The following is a 19248-nucleotide window of genomic DNA, read 5'->3' as shown; positions in this document are numbered from 1 at the left end:
CCAGATTTAGCATTGATGGGACTGCCCAAACCATACATTATTTAAGCAAAGAAATTTGTCTAAGTTACTGCCAGGGTTGACTGCATTGGGTTATCAGTCTGCTAGTGTAGTGGTGTAGCAGGGGCAGGAGCAGCCTGTTTCATGCCCTGGAACAACCAGCCAGGAAAGATCTAACCCTTGGCCCTTCCTCCTCAGTGATGTCCGAGCTCAGTGATGAAGCCAGCGAGCCGGAACTCCTGAACCGCAGCTTGTCCATGTGGCATGGGCTGGGGGCACAGGTCAGCCGGGAGGAGCTGGATGTCCCCCTGGATCTTCACACAGCTGCTTCCATTGGCCAGTATGAAGTGGTGAAGGAATGTGTGCAGCGGTAAGAGATCGCGGGAGCTTCCCTGTCACATTTTGAGTAGCGCAGTAATGGCTTCGGATCCCACGTGATGGGGCTTTGCACACAGATGTGGATGTGTAATGCGTGTAGAATAGGTTAACCTGCTTATCTCAGGCAGCTGTCAGTAATTATTGATGCTGGCCACTGACAAAGAGGCAGTTGTTATTCCTGGGAAGAAAAAGAGGGTGTAAACTTTGATTAGAAGCTTATGAACAGTCATTCTTTAACCAGACTAATTTTATTCACTAATTGCAGAAATGCCCAAACAAGCAAGCAAAATAAAAATAAAGACAGAAAGAGAAGGCCGGGCACAGTGGCTCATGCTTGTAATCCCAGCACTTAGGGAGGCCGGGGTGGACGGGTCACTTGAGGTCAGGAGTTTGAGACCAGTCTGGATAACATGATGAAACTCCATCTCTACTAAAAATATAAAAGTTAGTTGGGCGTGGTGGCATGTACCTGTAATCGCAGCTACTCAAGAGGCTGAGACAGGAGAATCGCTTGAACCTGGGAGGCGGAGGTTGCAGTGGACTGAGATTGCACCACTGCACTCCAGCCTGGCGACAGAGTGAGATTCCTTCTCAAAAAAAAAAAAAGAAAGAAAAAAAGCAAAAGGAAAGTGATCCCTGGCCTTCTTTTCCTGGAGGGTTCATTCGATCCCTGTGATCCCTGTTCCCCTCTAGCTTCTGCTACTGAGAGAGGCTGGGTTTTTCATGCCTCTGGGGAGTGGCCTCCTGACCTCACTGCCCACCTGCCCTTTGCTAATCTGTATGCAATAGTTAGAGACAATAAAAAGCCCCTGGCCGGGCCCATGGCTGAGTCTTGCCCATAGCAGAATGTGATCATCTTGTTTTTGGAAAAGGGTAGTCTCCTCACTTCTACACCCTTAGTTCCACACACTGCCTAACTCTGTCTCCTGGTTCTCATTTGATATTGTGGTGCAGTGACATCTCTCCCTATCTCCGCGTGCCTCTTCCAGTTCCCAGTGAGCCAAAGCAAAGCCTTGCTGAAGCCCCAGGTCTCCGGTTCCCAACTTGTGGCCCTCACTTAGACATACCCAGCCCATGGAGCGCCGGTGCAGCTTGGTACAGGGTAGTCTGTTGTGCTCCCCCTGCAGGAGGCTGTAGGCATAGGCAGTTGGGTATGCAGTCAGTGCGACCCCTCACAGGGTCACGTTTGGAATTCTCAGGCTCCTAAGTCTTTGGGTGTCCTGTTAAGATGCACAGTCCAGAATGGCTCCGCAGAGGAGCAGCGGGAGGTGTTTGTGTTGTGGTGGGATTTCACTAGCTGAGGTGGAGGCTTGCTGACAGTAAGCACGGGATGGGGCCTGAGGGGAGACGGGGGCATCACAAGGGAGGGGTGGGACTGAACGAGGAGTGGTGAGAGAGCCCCAGAAAGGCGCTCTGCTGTTGTGTAAAGGAAGATAGTGTTAGGACGAGCTGGGTGCATTCGAGCCCTGTTGCAGAAGCATCTCCATGCAGCCCCCTGGCCTGGTATCAGGACCTTCTGGAATGGCTGCCTGGGTGTGCATCCCAGAGTCACTGAGGGCTGCCAGGCAATGGAAGGTAGTTGCCTGGTGTGGTCTAATAGGTGAATCCTGGCCGGGTGCGGTGGCTCACGCCTGTAATCCCAGCACTTTGGGAGGCCGAGGCGGGCGGATCATGAGGTCAGAAAATCGAGACATCCTGGCTGACACAGTGAAATCCTGTCTCTACTAAAAAAATACAAAAAAATTGGCCGGGCGCGGTGGCTCAAGCTTGTAATCCCAGCACTTTGGGAGGCCGAGATGGGTGGATCACGAGGTCAGGAGATCGAGACCATCCTGGCTGACATGGTGAAACCCCGTCTCTACTAAAAAAAATACAAAAACTTAGCTGGGCGAGGTGGCGGGCGCCTGTAGTCCCAGCTACTCGGGAGGCTGAGGCAGGAGAATGGCGTAAACCCGGGAGGCGGGGCTTGCAGTGAGCTGAGATCCGGCCAGTGCACTCCAGCCTGGGCGACAGAGCGAGACTCCGTCTCAAAAAAAAAAAAAAAAAAAATACAAAAAAATTAGCCAGGCCCACGTGGTGGCGGGCACCTGTAGTCCCAGCTACTTGGGAGGCTGAGGCAGGAGAATGGCGTGAACCTGGGAGGTGGGGGTTGCAGTGAGCCGAGATCGCACTGCTGCACTCCAGCCTGGGCAACAGAGCGAGACTGTCTCAAAAAAAAAAAAAAAAAAAAAGTGTGAATCCCACAAAAGGGACAGATCCCGGGGTTCAGTCTCCAGTTGTTACCCCCACTGCAGGCAAGAATTGGGGAAGGGAAAAAAGACCTGTGGGGGTTAACCCTGTAGGATCCCAGGTAGCCATGTAAGTGGGTATTGTTTTAAACGTGACTCCCTTGTCCCAACCCCAAAGTCATGACTAGGAAGCCCACAGTTTTTTCCCATGGGAAAATGCATTTCCAGAATTTTAACAGAAGTCAGTGAGAAAGATGGGATTCTTTGGTCACAGATTTTTCAAGAATGTTTATTTAGGGTGAGGTGACAGAGGATGAATCAGTGGCGGTGGGACTTGTCCACAGTGGAGTCCTTTCTTTCCTCACTGCTCCTCTCCACCTAGCACTGGGCTAGTAGATGCCAGTCCTGCGGTGGTCAGGGTTTTTCAACTGTGGCTGTGTTGACAGTCCATGCTGGATCATTCTTTGCTGTGGGGCTGTCCTGGGCACTGTGGGATGTTTAGCAGCAGCCTTGGCTTCCACCTGCTAAATGCCAGCAGCCCTTTCCTGCCCAGCTGTGAGAACCAAAAGTGCCTCCAGACGTTGCCAGATACTCCTTGGTTGAGCGCCATCTGTCTGTCTGGTGGTGTGAAAGAACATAGCCGGCCTCGGGCTAGGAAGATGCGAAATCAGCGCAAGGAGACAAAGGCTCAGGGCCTCACGAGGCAGTGTATGAGCAACTGTCAGCATTTCTCTGCCTGCCTGCCCCCAATCCCTACAACGTCCAGGGTGGCAGATAACTTCTACTTCCTGTCAACTCATCCCGCCTGGCCTAGACTCGCCACCGACTTTGGCGAACCCCACATGTGAGGCGGCTGGCCATGTCTAGCGTATCTTGCGTTTGTTTAGGAGAGAGTTAGATTTGAATAAGAAGAATGGTGGTGGCTGGACCCCGCTGATGTATGCCTCCTACATTGGCCACGACACCATCGTGCACCTGCTGCTTGAGGCGGGGGTGAGTGTGAATGTGCCGACCCCAGAAGGGCAGACTCCACTGATGCTGGCCTCCAGCTGTGGCAACGAGAGCATCGCCTACTTTCTCCTCCAGGTGAGCTACGAGGGAACTCAGGCCCAGAAACCTGAGGGGCTCCCTGACCGCCCTGGCAGAGACGCAAACCACTGCAGGCCATGGTGTTCTTGTGTGCTCGTGTAATCATTTCTGATTCTTGCAGCATGGCCGCCTGGAGGGCGCCCGCCCCACGCAGAGGAGATGAGGCCGTAACGCACGTTCTGTGTTCTCTTGAAGCAAGGTGCAGAGCTAGAAATGAAAGACATCCAGGGCTGGACGGCCCTTTTCCACTGTACCAGCGCCGGGCACCAGCACATGGTCAGGTTCCTCTTGGACAGTGGAGCCAATGCCAACGTGAGGTGATTGCCACGTCTTTAGTGGCCACAGGAGTGGCCTAGGTGTCATCTGACTCTAAGGAGGTTGGCTCTGGAGGCAGCTAACCAGAGTTTAGGGCCACCCTGCTTCGGCAGGAAAGGCTCAAGATGAGGGGTAGGACGAGAGTCCTTCCAGGCGTGGGCCTTTTCCCACATCTGTGAGTGCATCTCTTCAAGCCCTCTCAGCTTCCTTTTCTTTATCTGAAACTCACCTGGGTCATAGAATTGTAAGAATTACATGTTTTATTGTATGCCAGGGGCCTAACATACTGAATGGCATTTAAATGTCATACATTACATGCAAATTCCTTCCATTTTCTTGTCTTTTGTATGGATGAGATGAGGTGATGCTTTAAAAACAGTCATGAGTTTTGGCCGGGAGTGGTGGCTCACACCTGTAATCCTAGCACTTTGGGAGGCCAAGGAGGGCGGATCGTGAGGTCAGGAGGTCAAGACCAGCCTGGCCAACATGGTGAAACCCCGTCTCTACTGAAAAAACAAAAATTAGCTGGGCTTGGTGGCGGGCGCCTGCAGTCCCAGCTACTCAGGAGGCCGAGGCAGGAGAATCACTTGAAACCGGAAGGCAGAGGTTGCAGTGAGCTGAGATCATGCCTTTGCACTCCAGCCTGGGCAGCAAGAGCAAAACTCCTCAAAAACAAACAAACAAACAACCAGTCATGAATTTTATAAGTTGGAAGTGGGATTGTTGTCTAAAGCTTGTTGTGATAATAATCACCTTTGAACAAACGCAGTGGGTACCAATGCAGACCCACCCTGGCTGTCATCCATCCTAAGACACCCCATAATTTTGTATGCCACTGAGAAAGAAAAAATATGCTAGTAATTAACATTCAACTCACCTGTTGGTTTAAAGATGTTTTCTGACTTCAGAGATGTTAAAATATGAACACTGTGTGTCTTAGAATGGATGAAAACCAGCATTTCCCATGCATGGTTCCTGACTTCTAGACCAGCATGAGACAAGGAGGGATTCGGAAGCCCTCTGAAGACAGTGCCGAGTTAGCATAATCAAGTATGAAAAGCAAGCTTCAGGAGCTAAGCGTAGCAAGGACAGCTTAGATCATTAGTACCTGAGCTTTTCAGAGTGGGTTCGTGGAGGATGTTGAACTTGAAGCTAGGATTTGGATGAATGGATGGGAGACATTGGCTTTCTGTGAGGAGTAAGGAGTCAGAACTGCTTTTTGAATATGATTGAGGTGGAGATTTCAGAGGTAGCAGAGAATAGCCAACAGGAGGGATGATAGGCAGACATCTGTCTTTAGGACAAAGACCAGCCCTGGGGACAGAAACCAGAAGAGTAAATGGAGCTGATGTGTTATTCTCATCTCACCTGTTAATTCTTGAAAGGGCTGGGCGCGGTGGCTCAAGCCTGTAATCCCAGCACTTTGGGAGGCCGAGACGGGCGGATCACGAGGTCAGGAGATCGAGACCATCCTGGCTAACACGGTGAAACCCCGTCTCTACTAAAAAATACAAAAAACTAGCCGGGCGAGGTGGCGGGCGCCTGTAGTCCCAGCTACTCGGGAGGCTGAGGCAGGAGAATGGCGTGAACCCAGGAGGCGGAGCTTGCAGTGAGCCGAGATCGCGCCACTGCACTCCAGCCTGGGTGACAGAGCCAGACTCCGTCTCAAAAAAAAAAAAAAAAAAAATTCTTGAAAGGGAGAGAGAGTGTTCTACACTGAGGGTTCGGTGATTCGTGCACTGCCCTGGGTTTATCTTCAGCAGGGAGTTTTTGCCTGACAGAACTTGTCTCTGCCAATCATCTGACTGTGGCCCACATCTTGCAGGGAGCCGATATATGGATTTACTCCTTTGATGGAAGCAGCTGCGGCTGGCCATGAGATAATCGTGCAGTATTTTCTTAATCACGTAAGTGACCCTGTTTATTAGCATGTAATGTAGTCACAGCAAATGAGGAACCATATTACTGAAGTATAAGCTATTACAGAGTTTTCCTTTGCACAGAAATAACTGCTTTTCGTTCATTTATTCAACACATTTTCTTTATCTCTTGACGCCCGGTGTTGAGTGGTGCTTTGGCGTTAAGGGTACAATGGTGAGTAGAAATAGACACCTATTCCTGTAATAATTTTGAAAATACTATTTGAAAAATATGGAAAAATATTTTAAAAGTACATAGCACTCATAATCCTGTCACTTAGAAAAATTGTATAGAATAAGAAGGTAGAGGCCAGGTGTGGTGGCTCACGCCTGTAATCCCAGCACTTTGGGAGGCTGAGGCAGGTGGATCACGAGGTCAGGAGATCAAGACCATCCTGGCTAACATGGTGAAACCCCGTCTCTACTAAAAATACCAAAAATCAGCTGGGTGTGGTGGCGGGCGACTATATTCCCAGCTACTCGGGAGGCTGAGTCAGGAGAATGGTGTGAATCCAGCAGGCGGAGGTTGCCGTGAGCTGATATCGCGCCACTGCACTCCAGCCTGGACGACAGAGCGAGAGAGACTCTGTTTCAAAAAAAAATAAAAAGGCAAAGATCTTCCTCTCTTTTTCAGCCTCCCTAAGATACCCACTTGGTTTGGGAAAGAGCTGCCCTGGGGCTTTTCCTCTGCTGTGGAAAGGTGTGTCTGTAGGCAAGTGTGTGCACATTGCTTTGTGTTTGAACAAAGTGGGATTCTGCTTTTACTGTGAAACTTAGAGACATCTCATCTTTGCACAGTATTCCGTGTGCAGTCTGCCCCAGTTAATTCAATGAGCTTCTTATTAGTAGAAACTTAGTTTTCAACATTTTGCAATTATAAACAGTGCTCCAGGAATATCCTTTTACACAAAGCTTTAATACACTTACAGTTGTTGCTGTATATTGTATTTCTATTTTATTTTATTCTTTTTTTGAAACAGGATCTTGCCCTGTGTCCCAGGCTGGAGTTCAGTGGCGAGATGATGGCTTACTGCAGCTTCAACGTCCTGGGCTCAGCCCCCAAGTAGCTGGGACCACAGGTGCATGCCACCACGCCCTGGCTAAATATTTAATTTTTTTTTTTTGATAGAGTTGGGGGTCTCAGTGTGTTGTGCAGGGTAGTCCTGAATTCTTGAGCTCAAGCGATCACCTCAGCCTCCCGAAGTGCTGGGATTACAGGTGCAAGCCTGTCCACACAGAACCTTGTACATAAATATTCATAGCAGTATTATTCATAATTGCCAAAAAGTAGAAACAACCCACAAGTCCATCTACTGAGGAATTGATGAACAAAATATTTATCTAAATAGCAGGATATTATTCGGCCCTACAAGGTAGTGAAGTTCTGATGCATGCTGCGGCATGGGTGAATCCTCAAGCATTAGGCTGGGCTGCGTGCAGTGGCTCACGCCAGTAATCCCAACACTTTGGGAGGCTGAGGCCGGAGGATCACTTCAGCCCTGGAGTTGGAGGTTGCACTGACCTATAATTGCGCCACTGCACTCCAGCCTGGGTCACAGAGTGGATCCTGTCTCAAAAAGAAAAAGGAAACATTAGGCTCAGTGAAAGAAGCTGGACACAACAGGCCACACACTATCTGATTTCACTCATATGAAATGTCCAGAATAAGCAAATACATAGACAGAAAATAGATGAGTGGTTTCCTGGGTCTTGGGGGATGGGAAGATTGGGGTGATAAAAATGTGCTAAAATTGTTTGTGGTGATGGTTGAACAACTGTGCATGTACTAGAAGCCATTGAATTGTACATTGTAAGTGGGTGACTTGTTGGTATGTGGATTATATCTTTATAAGGCTGTTAAACCCAATGGGGGGAAGTTCAGGCGGTCCTAATGAATTCCCACTACTAAGGTTGTCTCTCGTCCTGCCCACCAGTCGTATACAAAGGTGCCCATTTTCTCATGTCCTCACCAGCCCTGATGTCAGTCAGCCTTTTGTCAATCTGGCAAGTGAATTGTGGCATTTCATTTTGGTTTGTCCTTGTTAGTGTAGTTGAAATTTTTTTTTGGAGATGGAAGTCTTGTGCTCTCTCGCCCAGACTGGAAGACTCTGTCTCACAAAAAAAAAAAAAAAAAAAAAATTTTTTTTGGCCATTTGTATTTCTTTCTTTTTTTTTTTTCTTTCGAGATGGCGTCTCACTCTGTCGCCCAGACAGGAGTGTAGTGGCGCGATCTCGGCTCACTGCAACCTCCGCCTTCCAGGTTCAAGCAGTTCTCCTGCCTCAGCCTCCCGAGTAGCTGAGACTACAGGCGCCTGCCACCACACCCAGCTAATTTTTTGTGTTTTTGGTAGAGACAGGGTTTCACCATGTTAGTTAGGATTGTCTCAATCTCCTGACCTCATGATCTGCCCGCTCTGGCCTCCCAAAGTGTTGGGATTACAGGCGTGAGCCACTGCGCCCGGCTGGCCATTCGTATTTCTCTTATGAGTTGTCTGTTTATAGCCCAATTTTCTATTGGATAGTTTGTTTTTTTCTCACTTATTGGTGGGAATTTCTTAAATAATGAAAATTTCACATGGTATCTCTTTTTAACAAAGAATTTTGGGACAGAACATGCACGTGGTACACATGCAGACCAGAAGGCAGGTGCACCGCAGGCCTCTCCCCCACCCTGCCTGCATCTCCTTGGCACCCTCCCCAAGGGCGACTCTGGGAATACACTGGAATACACCCACACACCCATAGTCCTGCCCCGTGTGCAGCTGCTCCCGTCTTGCATTTTTTTTTTAAAACTTAATCATGAAGATTGTTCTATATTGGTGTATAAAGAGATGGGGCCAGGTGCAGTGGCTCACTCCTGTAATCCCAGCACTTTGGGAGGCCAAGGCAGACAGATCACTTGAGGTCAGGAGTTTGGGACCAGCCTGGCCAACATGGTGAAACCCGCCTCTACTAAAAATACAAAAATACAAAATACAGGTGGCAGGCGCTGTAATCCTAGCTGCTTGGGAGGCTGAGACAGGAGAATCACTTGAACCTGGGAGGCGGAGGTTGCGATGAGCCAAGATGTTGCCACTGCACTCCAGTCTGGGCGACAGAGTGAAACTATTTCTAAGTAAGTAAGTAGATAGATAGATAGATAGATAGATAGATAGATAGATAGATAGATAGTTACATACATACATACATAGATAGGCGGGGTCTTGCTATGTCACTCAGGCTGGAGTGGAGTGGTGCAGTCTCAGCTCACTGCAGCCTTGAGGCTCAAGTGATCCTCCTGCCTCAGCCTCCCAAGTAGCTGGGACTACAGGTGCGTGCCACCACGCCCAGCCAATTTTTGTATTTATTTTTTGTAGAGACAGGTTTTGGCATGTTGCCCAGGCTGGTCTTGAACTCCTGAGCTCAGGCAGTTCGCCTGCCTCAGTCTCCCAAAGCACTGGGATTACAGGCATGAGCCAGCGTGCCCAGCCCCTTCTCTCTCTCTTTTATTTTTTTTATAGTGGCATGGTATTCCCTGTAGGGATGAATCAGAGTTTTTGTTTGTTAGTTTTGTTTGTTTTTCTTTTCTTTTCTTTTCTTTTTTTTTTTGAGACGGAGTCTCGCTCTGTCACCCAGGCTGGAGTGCGGTGGCACGATCTCGGCTCTCTGCAACGTCCACCTCCTGGGTTCAAGCTATTTTCCTGCCTCAGTCTCCCGAGTAGCTGGTACTGCAGGTATGTGCCACCGCGCCTGGCTAATTTTTTGTGTTTTCTTTTTAGTAGAGACGAGGTTTCACCATGTTAGCCAGGATAGTGTCGATCTCCTGACCTTGTGATCGGCCCGCCTTGGCCTCCCAAAGTGCTGGGATTACAGGTGTGAGCCACTGCGCCTGGCCGAATCAGAGTTTCTTTAACAATAATTTACAGATAGAATTAGGTCATTGCCAACCATTTGCTATTATGCACAGCGCTGTGCAGAATATCTTTGCACATGTGTCTGTAAACATGTGTGACCACATCTGTATGGTCCAATACTAAAGGTACAAGTTTTGGGTGAAGTGTAAGTACCGTCTTAATGTGGATGTTGCCAAACTGCCATCTTCCACACCCACCACAGTAAGAATCATGCATCTTAAATTATGAAGCACTCAATAGAGTAGAGAGGTAAGATAGCCGACCACACGAACCCAGTACCTGTGTGTGACACACGTTAACCTCTCGCCTCATCTGCCTCAGCTCTTCTCCCATTGTGTTTGTAAAGGACACAACCAAAATCCCCTTTATATGCCTTTCTATTTCATCTGCCTTCCTCCTTTTCCAGAGGCAACCACTCTCCAGCTGCCAGTGTGTACCTCTCCGGTCCCTGATTTTATATTTTTATCACATACTGTGCATCCTTACACCATGTGTAGACTTGTTTTGAATCTTGAAAGATGGGTGTAAACCACATATCAGATTGTGTGTGTCATTCTGGGTGTAAACAGCATGTCAGATTGTGTGTGTCATTCAGCAGCATGTTGGTTCATGCAGGCAAAATGCACTCTAACAGCTCTGTGTGTGGAGGGATGCCTCAGTCACCTTCATCCTCTCCCTTATTAGTGAGCTCTTAAGTTGGGTTCCGCTTTGCTCTTCTGACAGTGCTGCCGTTGACATTTCTTTTTTTTTTTTGAGACGGAGTGTCACTCTGTCACCCAGGCTGGAGTGTGGTAGTGCAATCTTGGCTCACTGCAACCTCTGCTCCTGGGTTCAAGTGATTCTCCCGCCTCAGCCTCCTGAGTAGCTGCGATTACAGGGGCGTGCCACCACGCGTGGCTAATTTTGTATTTTTAGTAGAGACGGAGTTACACCATGTTGGTCAGGATGGTCTTGAACTCCTGACCTCAAGTGATCTGCCCACTTCGGCCTCTCAAAGTGCTGGGATACAGGCATGAGCCATTGCGCCTGGCCTGCCATTGACATTTCTTACGTGTCTTTTTAAGCACATGTGGGAATTTCTTTGGGAGCTTAGGATGTGTTCTTCAAAGTAGGGTCTTTGTTGTGTAAGGTGGGTGAATCTCAGTCGGTAGTGGATAGTGTGAACTTGCTTTCTTCCGTAGTGGTCCTGGTTCACACCCCTCCCCTTAGGGTGTTAGACTTCTTTTTTTTTTTTTTTTTTTTTTTTGAGATGGAGTCTCGCTGTGTCTCCCAGGCTGGAGTACAGTGGCGTGATCTCGGCTCACTGCAAGCTCCGCCTCCCAGGTTCACGCCATTCTCCCGCCTCAGCCTCCCAAGTAGCTGAGACTACAGGCGCCCGCCACCACGCCCGGCTAGTTTTTTGTATTTTTAGTAGAGACGGGGTTTCACCATGTTAGCCAGGATAGTCTCGATCTCCTGACCTCGTGATCCACCCGCCTCGGCCTCCCAAAGTGCTGGGATTACAGGCTTGAGCCACCGCGCCCGGCCTTCTTTTTTTTTTTTTGAGATGGAGTCTGTCACCCAGGCTGGAGTGCAATGGTGCGATCTCGGCTCACTGCAACCTCTGCCTCCCAGGTTCAAGTGATTTTCCTGCCTCAGCCTCCCAAGTAGCTGGGACTACAGGCGCTCGCCACCATGCCTGGCTAATTTTTTTATTTTTAGTAGAGACGGGGTTTCACCATGTTAGCCAGGATGGTCTCAATCTCTTGACCTCGTGACCCGCCTGCCTCGGCCTCCCAAAATGCTGGGATTACAGGCGTGAGCCACCACGCCTGGCCAGGATGTTAGACTTCTTTGGCTCCCATAGTCAAATGAGTGTCTCCTTTTGATTTTTGCGTTTCTCTGATTTCTGATGAGATTGAGCATCTTTTCATTTCTTAATTTTAATTTATGTTTTATTTTTTATGTTTCTGTAATACTTTATACTTTTTAGTGGCCATTCGGGTTTCTTTTTCTGCAAATAATTTATTTTTATTTTTATTTTTTTATATAGGGTCTTGCTCGATCACCACACTAGAGTGCAGTAGCCTTATCATGGGTCATTGCAGCCTTGACCTCCTGGGCTGGAGTAATCCTTCTGCCTCAGCCTCCTCAGTAGCTGGACTACAGGCACGCACCACCACGCCTGGATACTTTTTTTTGTAGAGACAAAATCTGACTATGTTGCCCAGGCTGGTCTTGAACTCCTGGCCTCAAGCAATCCTCCCACCTTGGCCTCCCAAAGTGCTGGAGTTACAGATGTGAGCCACCATGCCTGGCCAGATAATCTTTTGACAGATAATCCTGCTGACATGAACTAGGCTTCCTTAAGACACATCATAGAATCGATAGCCCAGAACCATGAAGACCCTCTACTTGTAAGTTTAGAGTCATTTTAAGTAAGGTAGAACTGGAGATCCTAAGACATATGTACTCTTATAATTTTTGTTTGTATGTTTGTTTCTTTTAGAGACAGGGTCTCACTCTCTTTGCCCATGCTGGAGTGCAGTGGCACGATCATAGTTTGCTGCAGCCTTGACCTCCCAGGTTCAAGGGATCCTTGCAACTCAGCCTTCTGAGTAGCTGAGACCACAAGCCCGTGCTACCACACCTAGCTGATTTAATTTTTTTGTAGAGTTGAGGTCTCACTAAGTTGCTTAGGCTGGTCTCAAACTCCTGGCTGCAAGTGGTCCTCCCACCTTGGCCTCCCAAAGTGCTGGGATTACAGGCAGGAGCCGCGGTGCTTGGCCAACAATTTGCATGTTTTTACCATATTCCCCAAACGTTAACATTTCACCTCATTTTCTTATCAGTCTCTTTATATATAATGTGCATATGTTTTTTGAATCATTTAAATGTAAATTGTGACATAATGCCCCTTTCCCCCTAAATATGTATTTCCTAAAAGCAAAAATGTTCTCTTTCCCAGTCACACAAACTTATCAAACTCAGGAACTCAGCACTGAGTTCTTCCTCCAGCACTTTAATCAAGAATCAAAGTGTTGGTTAGTGATTGCTTGGTGGGATGGGGCAGGACTGGCGGCAGGTGGCCTGATGGCCTGGGTGGTTTGCCTGCTGGGGAGGCTGTTGGGCAAGCCTTGCCTGGAAGCTCTTCTCTCCCACATTCTTCCTGCCACCCAGTTGTTAGAACACCTGGAGCCAGAGCAGGGAGCCCACCCGGTTTCCCAACCTGCCCCTCCAGAGCTGGGCTCCATTTCTGGAGGTGGAGAACTGGGCAAGGCTGGGCATCCTGTGCTCTTTGCTAGGGGAAGAAAGGGCTGTGGCTGCTTTCCTTGTCCCCCGTTTCCCTTCTGCCGGTGGGGCCTAGCCCCAGCAGCTCAGTCAGGAGAAGGGGATATGGATCTTTGTGGGCCTCTCTTTAAGAGAAAGTTGATTCGTGCCTTCTGGATAGTCTTGTTCCAGGGTTTCTAAACTCTCTGATCCCACCTTCATGTTAAAATGAATTTTGATCATGTGTCTCTTTAGTAATATGGACATTACAAAATAGGAAAAAAATCTTTTAAAGCATAAGTAGATAAAAATTTATTTTCACGTCAGGCGCAGTGGCTCATGCCAGTAATCCCAGCACTTTTGGAGGCCAAAATGGGAGGATTGCTTGAGGCTGGGAGTTGGAGACCAGTCTAGGCAATACAGTGAGACCTTGTCTCCACATTAAAAAACAAAACAAAACAAAAATTGGCTGGGCACGTTGGCTCATGCCTATAATCCCAGCACTTTGGGAGCAAGGCAGGTGGATCACCTGAGGTCAGGATTTCAAGATGAACCTGCTCAGCATGGGGAATCCCCGTCTCTACTAAAAGCACACAAATTAGCTGGGCGTGATGGCAGGTGCTTATAATCCCAGCTTCTTGGGAGGCTGAGGCAGGAGAATCACTTGAACCCGGGAGGCAGAGGTTACAGTGAGCCGAGATCATGCCATTGCACCCCAGCCTGGGTGACACAGCAAAACTCCGTCTCAAAAAAAAAAAAAAAAATTAGCCAGTCGTGGTGTGTGTTTGTAATCCCAGGGAGGCTGAGATGGGAGGATCACTTGAGCTGCAGAGGTCAGGGTTGCGGTGAGCCAATGTAATCCAGCCCGGGCCACAGAGTGAGATTGTGCCTCTAAAACAAAACCGAAAATACATAACGAGTTAAAATCCTACAGTAAAGAGGCTACTGTTTTATTCTGGTTAAAACCTTAGGGTTCGTTCTATCAAACTTAAACAAGAATTTTTTTTTTTTTTTTTTTTTTTTTTTTGAGATGGAGTCTCCCTCTGTCGCCCAGGCTGGAGTGCAGCGGCTCATTGCAATCTCTGCCTCCCGTGTTCAAGTGATTCTCCTGCCTCACCCTCCCGAGTAGCTGGGATTACAGGTGCGTGCCACCACGCCCGGCTAATTTTTGTGTTTTTAGTAGATACAGGCTGGCCTCAAACTGCTGACCAGGTTGGTTGTTGGCCAGGCTGGTCTCAAACTCCTGACCTCAAGTGATCCGCCCACCTCAGCCTCCCAAAGTGCTGGGATTACCGGTGTGAGCCTCTGCCCAGCCAAGAAATTATTTTTTTTTTTTATTTTTTATTTTTGAGACAGTCTTGCTTCGTCTGTTGCCCAGGCTGGAGTGCAGTGGCGTGATGTTGGCTCACTGCAACCTCCACCTCCTGGGCTCAAGCGATTCTCTTTCCTCAGCTTCCTGAGTAGCTAGGACTACAGACGTGTACCACCACACCTGGCTACTTTTTGTATTTTTAGTAGAGATGGGGTTCTACCACGTTGGCCAGGCTGGTCTTGAACTCCTGACCTCAAGTGATCCACCCATCTCAGCCTCCCAAAGTACTGGGATTACAGGCTTGAGCCACTGTGCCCAGCTTATAAAGTATTATTATTTATTTATTATTTTTTTGGACAGAATCTCACTCTGTCGCCCAGGCTGTAGTGCAGTGGCACGATCTCAGCTCACTGCAACCTCTGCCTCCTGGATTCAAGCAATTCTCCTCCCTCAGCCTCCTGAGTAGCTGGGATTACAGGCATGCACCACCACGCTCGGCTAATTTTTGTATTTTTTAGTAGAGACAGGGTTTCACCACATTGGCCAGGCTGGTCTTGAACTCATGAGCTGTGATCTGCCCTCCTTGTTCCCCCAAAGTGTTGGGATTACAGGCGTGAGCCACCGTGCCCGGCCTATAAATTATTTTTTAAGGCTGAAAGTTTCATAGGTAATTTTTAACCAGAGTCAAAAGTAGGATGGAGGGCAGTCTAGAAAGTAAAACTCCTTATGCTTTGTGAAAACAGTTTTTTCCTGTATCTCTGCTCAGAGACCACCTCTGCCTTCCCCACTGACTCCATGTGGAGGTCAAGGTTGAGGCACCCCTGGTCTAATGGGAGAGACAGTTGCAGTATGGGTGGAAGCAAAACTACTTAAGGGTTGTGATTCTTTTTTTTTTGAGATGGAGTCTCCCTCTGTCACCCAGGCTGGACTGCAGTGACGTGATCTTGGCTCACTGCAACCTCCACCTCCTGGGTTCAAGTGATTCTCCTGCCTCAGCCTCTTCGAGTAGCTGGGACTACAGGCACTTGCCACCATGCCCAGCTAATTTTTTTTTGTATTTTTAGTAGAGACGAGGTTTCACCATGTTGGCCAGGCTGGTCTCGAACTCTTGACCTTGTGCTTCGCCCACTTTGGCCTCCCAAAGTGCTGGGATTACAGGCGTGAGCCACCTTGCCCGGCCCTGCGTTTTTCTCTTAATGATGTTTTGTGCACCCTAGTCTGTGTCACTGCAGGTACTCCCACCTACCACGTAAATGGGCGGGACGTGCTCTGTTTTCTGGATATGCTCTCACGTAGGTCACTAATCTCTTATTTTGGATTCTTTCTGATTCTTACTATGCTGAATGCCACAGTGAAAATTCTAAATTGTAGTGTATGTCCTGCATTATTTCCTTAGGCGCCGTTGTACTTCAGCCTGGGTAACAGAGCAAGATCCCATCTCAAAAAAAAAAAAAAAAGCAAACATGCTTATGATAGTACATTTTAAAAACATAGAAGATTGGACAATTGGAAAAATCTCCATCAAAAATAATAAATATCTTAAAAATAGCAACCTTTTGGGTATGTTACCGTCCAATACTGTTTTCTGTGTACTTTTATTTTTTGTCTCGTTGTTTTTTTTTTGTTTTTTTTTTTGTTGTTGTTGAGACGGAGTCTCGCTCTGTCGCCCGGGCTGGAGTGCAGTGGCCGGATCTCAGCTCACTGCAAGCTCCGCCTCCCGGGTTTACGCCATTCTCCTGCCTCAGCCTCCCGTGTAGCTGGGACTACAGGCGCCCGCCACCTCGCCCGGCTAATTTTTTGTATTTTTAGTAGAGACGGGGTTTCACCGTGTTAGCCAGGATGGTCTCGATCTCCTGACCTCGTGATCCGCCCGTCTCGGCCTCCCAAAGTGCTAGGATTACAGGCTTGAGCCACCACGCCTGGCCTTTTGTCTCGTTTTGCAGGAGTTGTAATGTATATGTAGTTTTGTACCATGATCCTTTTTTATTTTATTTTATTTTATTTATTTATTTATTTATTTTTATTTATTTTTTTTGAGACGGAGTCTTGCTCTGCTGTCCAGGCTGGAGTGCAGTGGCCGGATCTCAGCTCACTGCAAGCTCCGCCTCCCGGGTTCACGCCATTCTCCTGCCTCAGCCTCCGGAGTAGTTGGGACTACAGGCGCCTGCCACCGCGCCCGGCTAGTTTTTTGTATTTTTTAGTAGAGACGGGGTTTCACCGTGTTAGCCAGGATGGTCTCGATCTCCTGGCCTCGTGATCCACCCGTCTCGGCCTCCCAAAGTGCTGGGATTACAGGCTTGAGCCACCGCGCCCAGCCTTTTTATTTTTTTTTGAGACAAGGTCTTGCCCTATTGCTCAGGCTGGAGTGCAGTGGCACGATCTCAGCTCGCTGCAGCATCCACCTCTGGGACTTAAGGGATCCTCCTGCCTCAGCCTCCTGAGTAGCTGGGACCACAGGCGTGTGCCGCCATACCCTGCTCGTTTTTATTAAAGATGCTCCCCGTTTCTGGGGTCCCACCTCCTCCTCTGGGATTTGGCTCTGGCTTCCCTTCCTACCCCCGCTGCCTGGACTAACAGGAGAGCAGGACAGTTACGGTATAGAGCAACACCAGAAACATGCTGTATTGATTATAGTTTGTTGTTTTTTCTTGTAGAGGTGGGGTCACACTGTATTGCCCAGGTTGTTCTCCAACTCCTGAGCTCGAGCGATCCACCTGCCTTGGCCTCCCAAATACTAGGATTACAGGCCTGAGCCATCTCACTTGGCCATGATCCTTTTTTAACTTGATCATACAGCCGTTTGTAAATCTCATCATCTATGGCAATAACGTAACTGGCTCCTTGTCCCCCTGAGCATTCAAGTTGTCTCTAGGTAGGTTTTCATTATTGTGAATATGTTATGCCAAACTTTTTTTTTTGAGACAGAGTCTCACTCTGTCATCAGGCTGGAGCAGTGCAGTGGCACGATCTCGGCTCACTGCAACCTCCGTCTGCTTCCCGGGTTCAAGCGATTCTCCTGCCTCAGCCTCCCGAGTAGCTGGGACTTTAGGCATTCAGCACCACACCAGTTAATTTTTTGTATTTTTAGTAGAAGGGGTTTCACCATGTTGGCCAGGATAGTTTCGATCTCCTGACCTTGTGATCTGCCCACCTCGGCCTCCCAAAGTGCTGGGATTACAGGTGTGAACCACCGTACCCGGCCTGTGCCAAACGCCTTTGCACACTAAAGCTTTCTCTGTATTTAGGGTTATTTCCTTAGAGTCATGGAAGTGGAATTGCTGCACCACAAGACCTGTAAATACATGATAGAGCTTTTGATCAAAGTGATGAATTCTGCTTCAGAGGATGGTGCTTTCATTCTGACTGGTTAAAAAGGCTGCTTTCATTGTGAACTGCTGTCTCCAGCTTTCTTTGAGTGAAGACACGCAAAGCGAGTGGGACACAGCCCAGGCGCAGAAGGTGAAGGCTGGGCTCTCCCCATGGTGGCTGCCAGCCCCCTGCAAGGGAGGTCATGAGTGTGGCGGGCAGCAGTGGGAAGCCGAGAGCTGCCACAGCTGGGAGATGACTCCCCAACCCTAGCCCCCCTCATGCTTGTCACTAAAAAGAGAGTGAGAGCAAAACTTGTGGCTATGATGCAGACAAGCCCGCCTTTTTCTCATGCAGATGTGGTGTTTCCCGTGCAGGGAGGCAGCCAGAAACCAGCATATGCCCTTCTCTTCCCAGCCAGCAGCCCAGGAAGGGCAGGCACTTTGAAGGAGAGGCTCCTAACCCCCTTTCACGGACATTCGCAGGGAGTCAAGGTGGATGCGAGAGACCACAGTGGAGCCACAGCCCGGATGCTGGCCAAGCAGTATGGACACATGAAGATTGTGGCCTTGATGGACACTCACTCGCCCTCTCTGCCCAAGAGCCTCTATCGGAGCCCAGGTACCCACACCTGCCAGCCGTGCCCTGCTGGGGTCTCTGGTTGTCTTCAGCTTCAGGTGACCTGGCAGAGAAAGATGTCCCCCTCTTCCCCGGCTCCCACCTTCTCCTCTGAGATTTGGCTTTGCCTCCCCCAGCTGCTTCCATGTCAAGGTTGAGGCCGCTGCTCTAACAGGAGAGAAGGATGGTTATGATGGAGAGTGGCACAAAACCAGGCTGTCGTGACTGTAGAGGCTTTCTGTAGTATGCTTGACTACCGAGTCGCGGCAGGCCCCCTTAGTTTTCTGTTTTCACTGTTTCCTGGGCTATGGCTTATTCATTTTTCTGTATGAACTTGAATATCAACTTGTCTAGCTCCTTAAAAACAGCATTGATACTTTTATTGAGATTGTGACAGTGTATAAATTAACTATATCTTTGTGGTGTTGAGTTGTCCTGTCTAAGAATAAGGGATGTCTTCTTGTTCCAGTGTACTTTTGGGTCTTGCAGGAGGGTTTTAAATTTTTCTTCATCTATATTTTGCATATGACTAGTTTGTTCCTGTTTGATCATCTTTTTTCCTATTGTAATGGGATTTTCCCTACCATTATACCCCTTTTTTTCCCCCAAATCTCAGGGTATTATTCAGTGCTATTTATTTTTTATTTCAGTAGGTTTTTGGGGAACAGGTGGTGGTTGGATATGTGAATAAGTTCTTTAGTGGTGTCATTATATCGTTTAACTGCATATTGTCAGTGCATTTGAAGGCAGTGGATTTCTGCAAACTTTTTTTTTTTTTTTGAGATGGGAGTTTCGCTCTTGTTGCTCAGGCTGGAGTGCAGTGGTGCAATCTCGCCTCACGGCAGCCTCCGCCTTCCAGGTTCAAGCAATTCTCCTGCCTCAGCCTCCAAAGTAGCTGGGATTACAGGCGTGCATCGCCATGCGTGGCTAATTTTTTGTATTTT

At 48.5% G+C, this 19248-nt stretch overlaps 1 protein-coding gene across 15 annotated transcripts in view; it reads left to right on the top strand.

The window, feature by feature from the left end:
* LOC105467832 (ankyrin repeat and sterile alpha motif domain containing 3) overlaps positions 1–19248 on the top strand; it is a 53868-nt gene that overhangs the window by 18177 nt on the left and 16443 nt on the right. For 8 of the 15 annotated variants that reach the window (XR_011616275.1, XR_011616276.1, XM_071084053.1 and 5 more), the window contains 5 exons: positions 196–367; positions 3491–3689; positions 3888–4009; positions 5833–5914; positions 18172–18307. Coding sequence is in view for 13 of the 15 variants with exons in the window: in XM_071084053.1 (XP_070940154.1) it covers positions 196–367; positions 3491–3689; positions 3888–4009; positions 5833–5914; positions 18172–18307 (711 nt within the window). In the remaining 2 variants the exon portion in view is untranslated. Of the gene's footprint in view, positions 1–195; positions 368–3490; positions 3690–3813; positions 4010–5832; positions 5915–18171; positions 18308–19248 lie in introns of those variants that run through there. The other 7 variants (XM_071084055.1, XM_011717569.3, XM_071084056.1 and 4 more) reach the window with 6 other exon arrangements.

This window comes from Macaca nemestrina, chromosome 18 (genome assembly GCF_043159975.1).
Source record: "Macaca nemestrina isolate mMacNem1 chromosome 18, mMacNem.hap1, whole genome shotgun sequence".
NCBI classification, from domain to species: Eukaryota; Metazoa; Chordata; class Mammalia; order Primates; family Cercopithecidae; genus Macaca; species Macaca nemestrina.
This window is presented reverse-complemented; position numbering and strand designations above follow the sequence as displayed.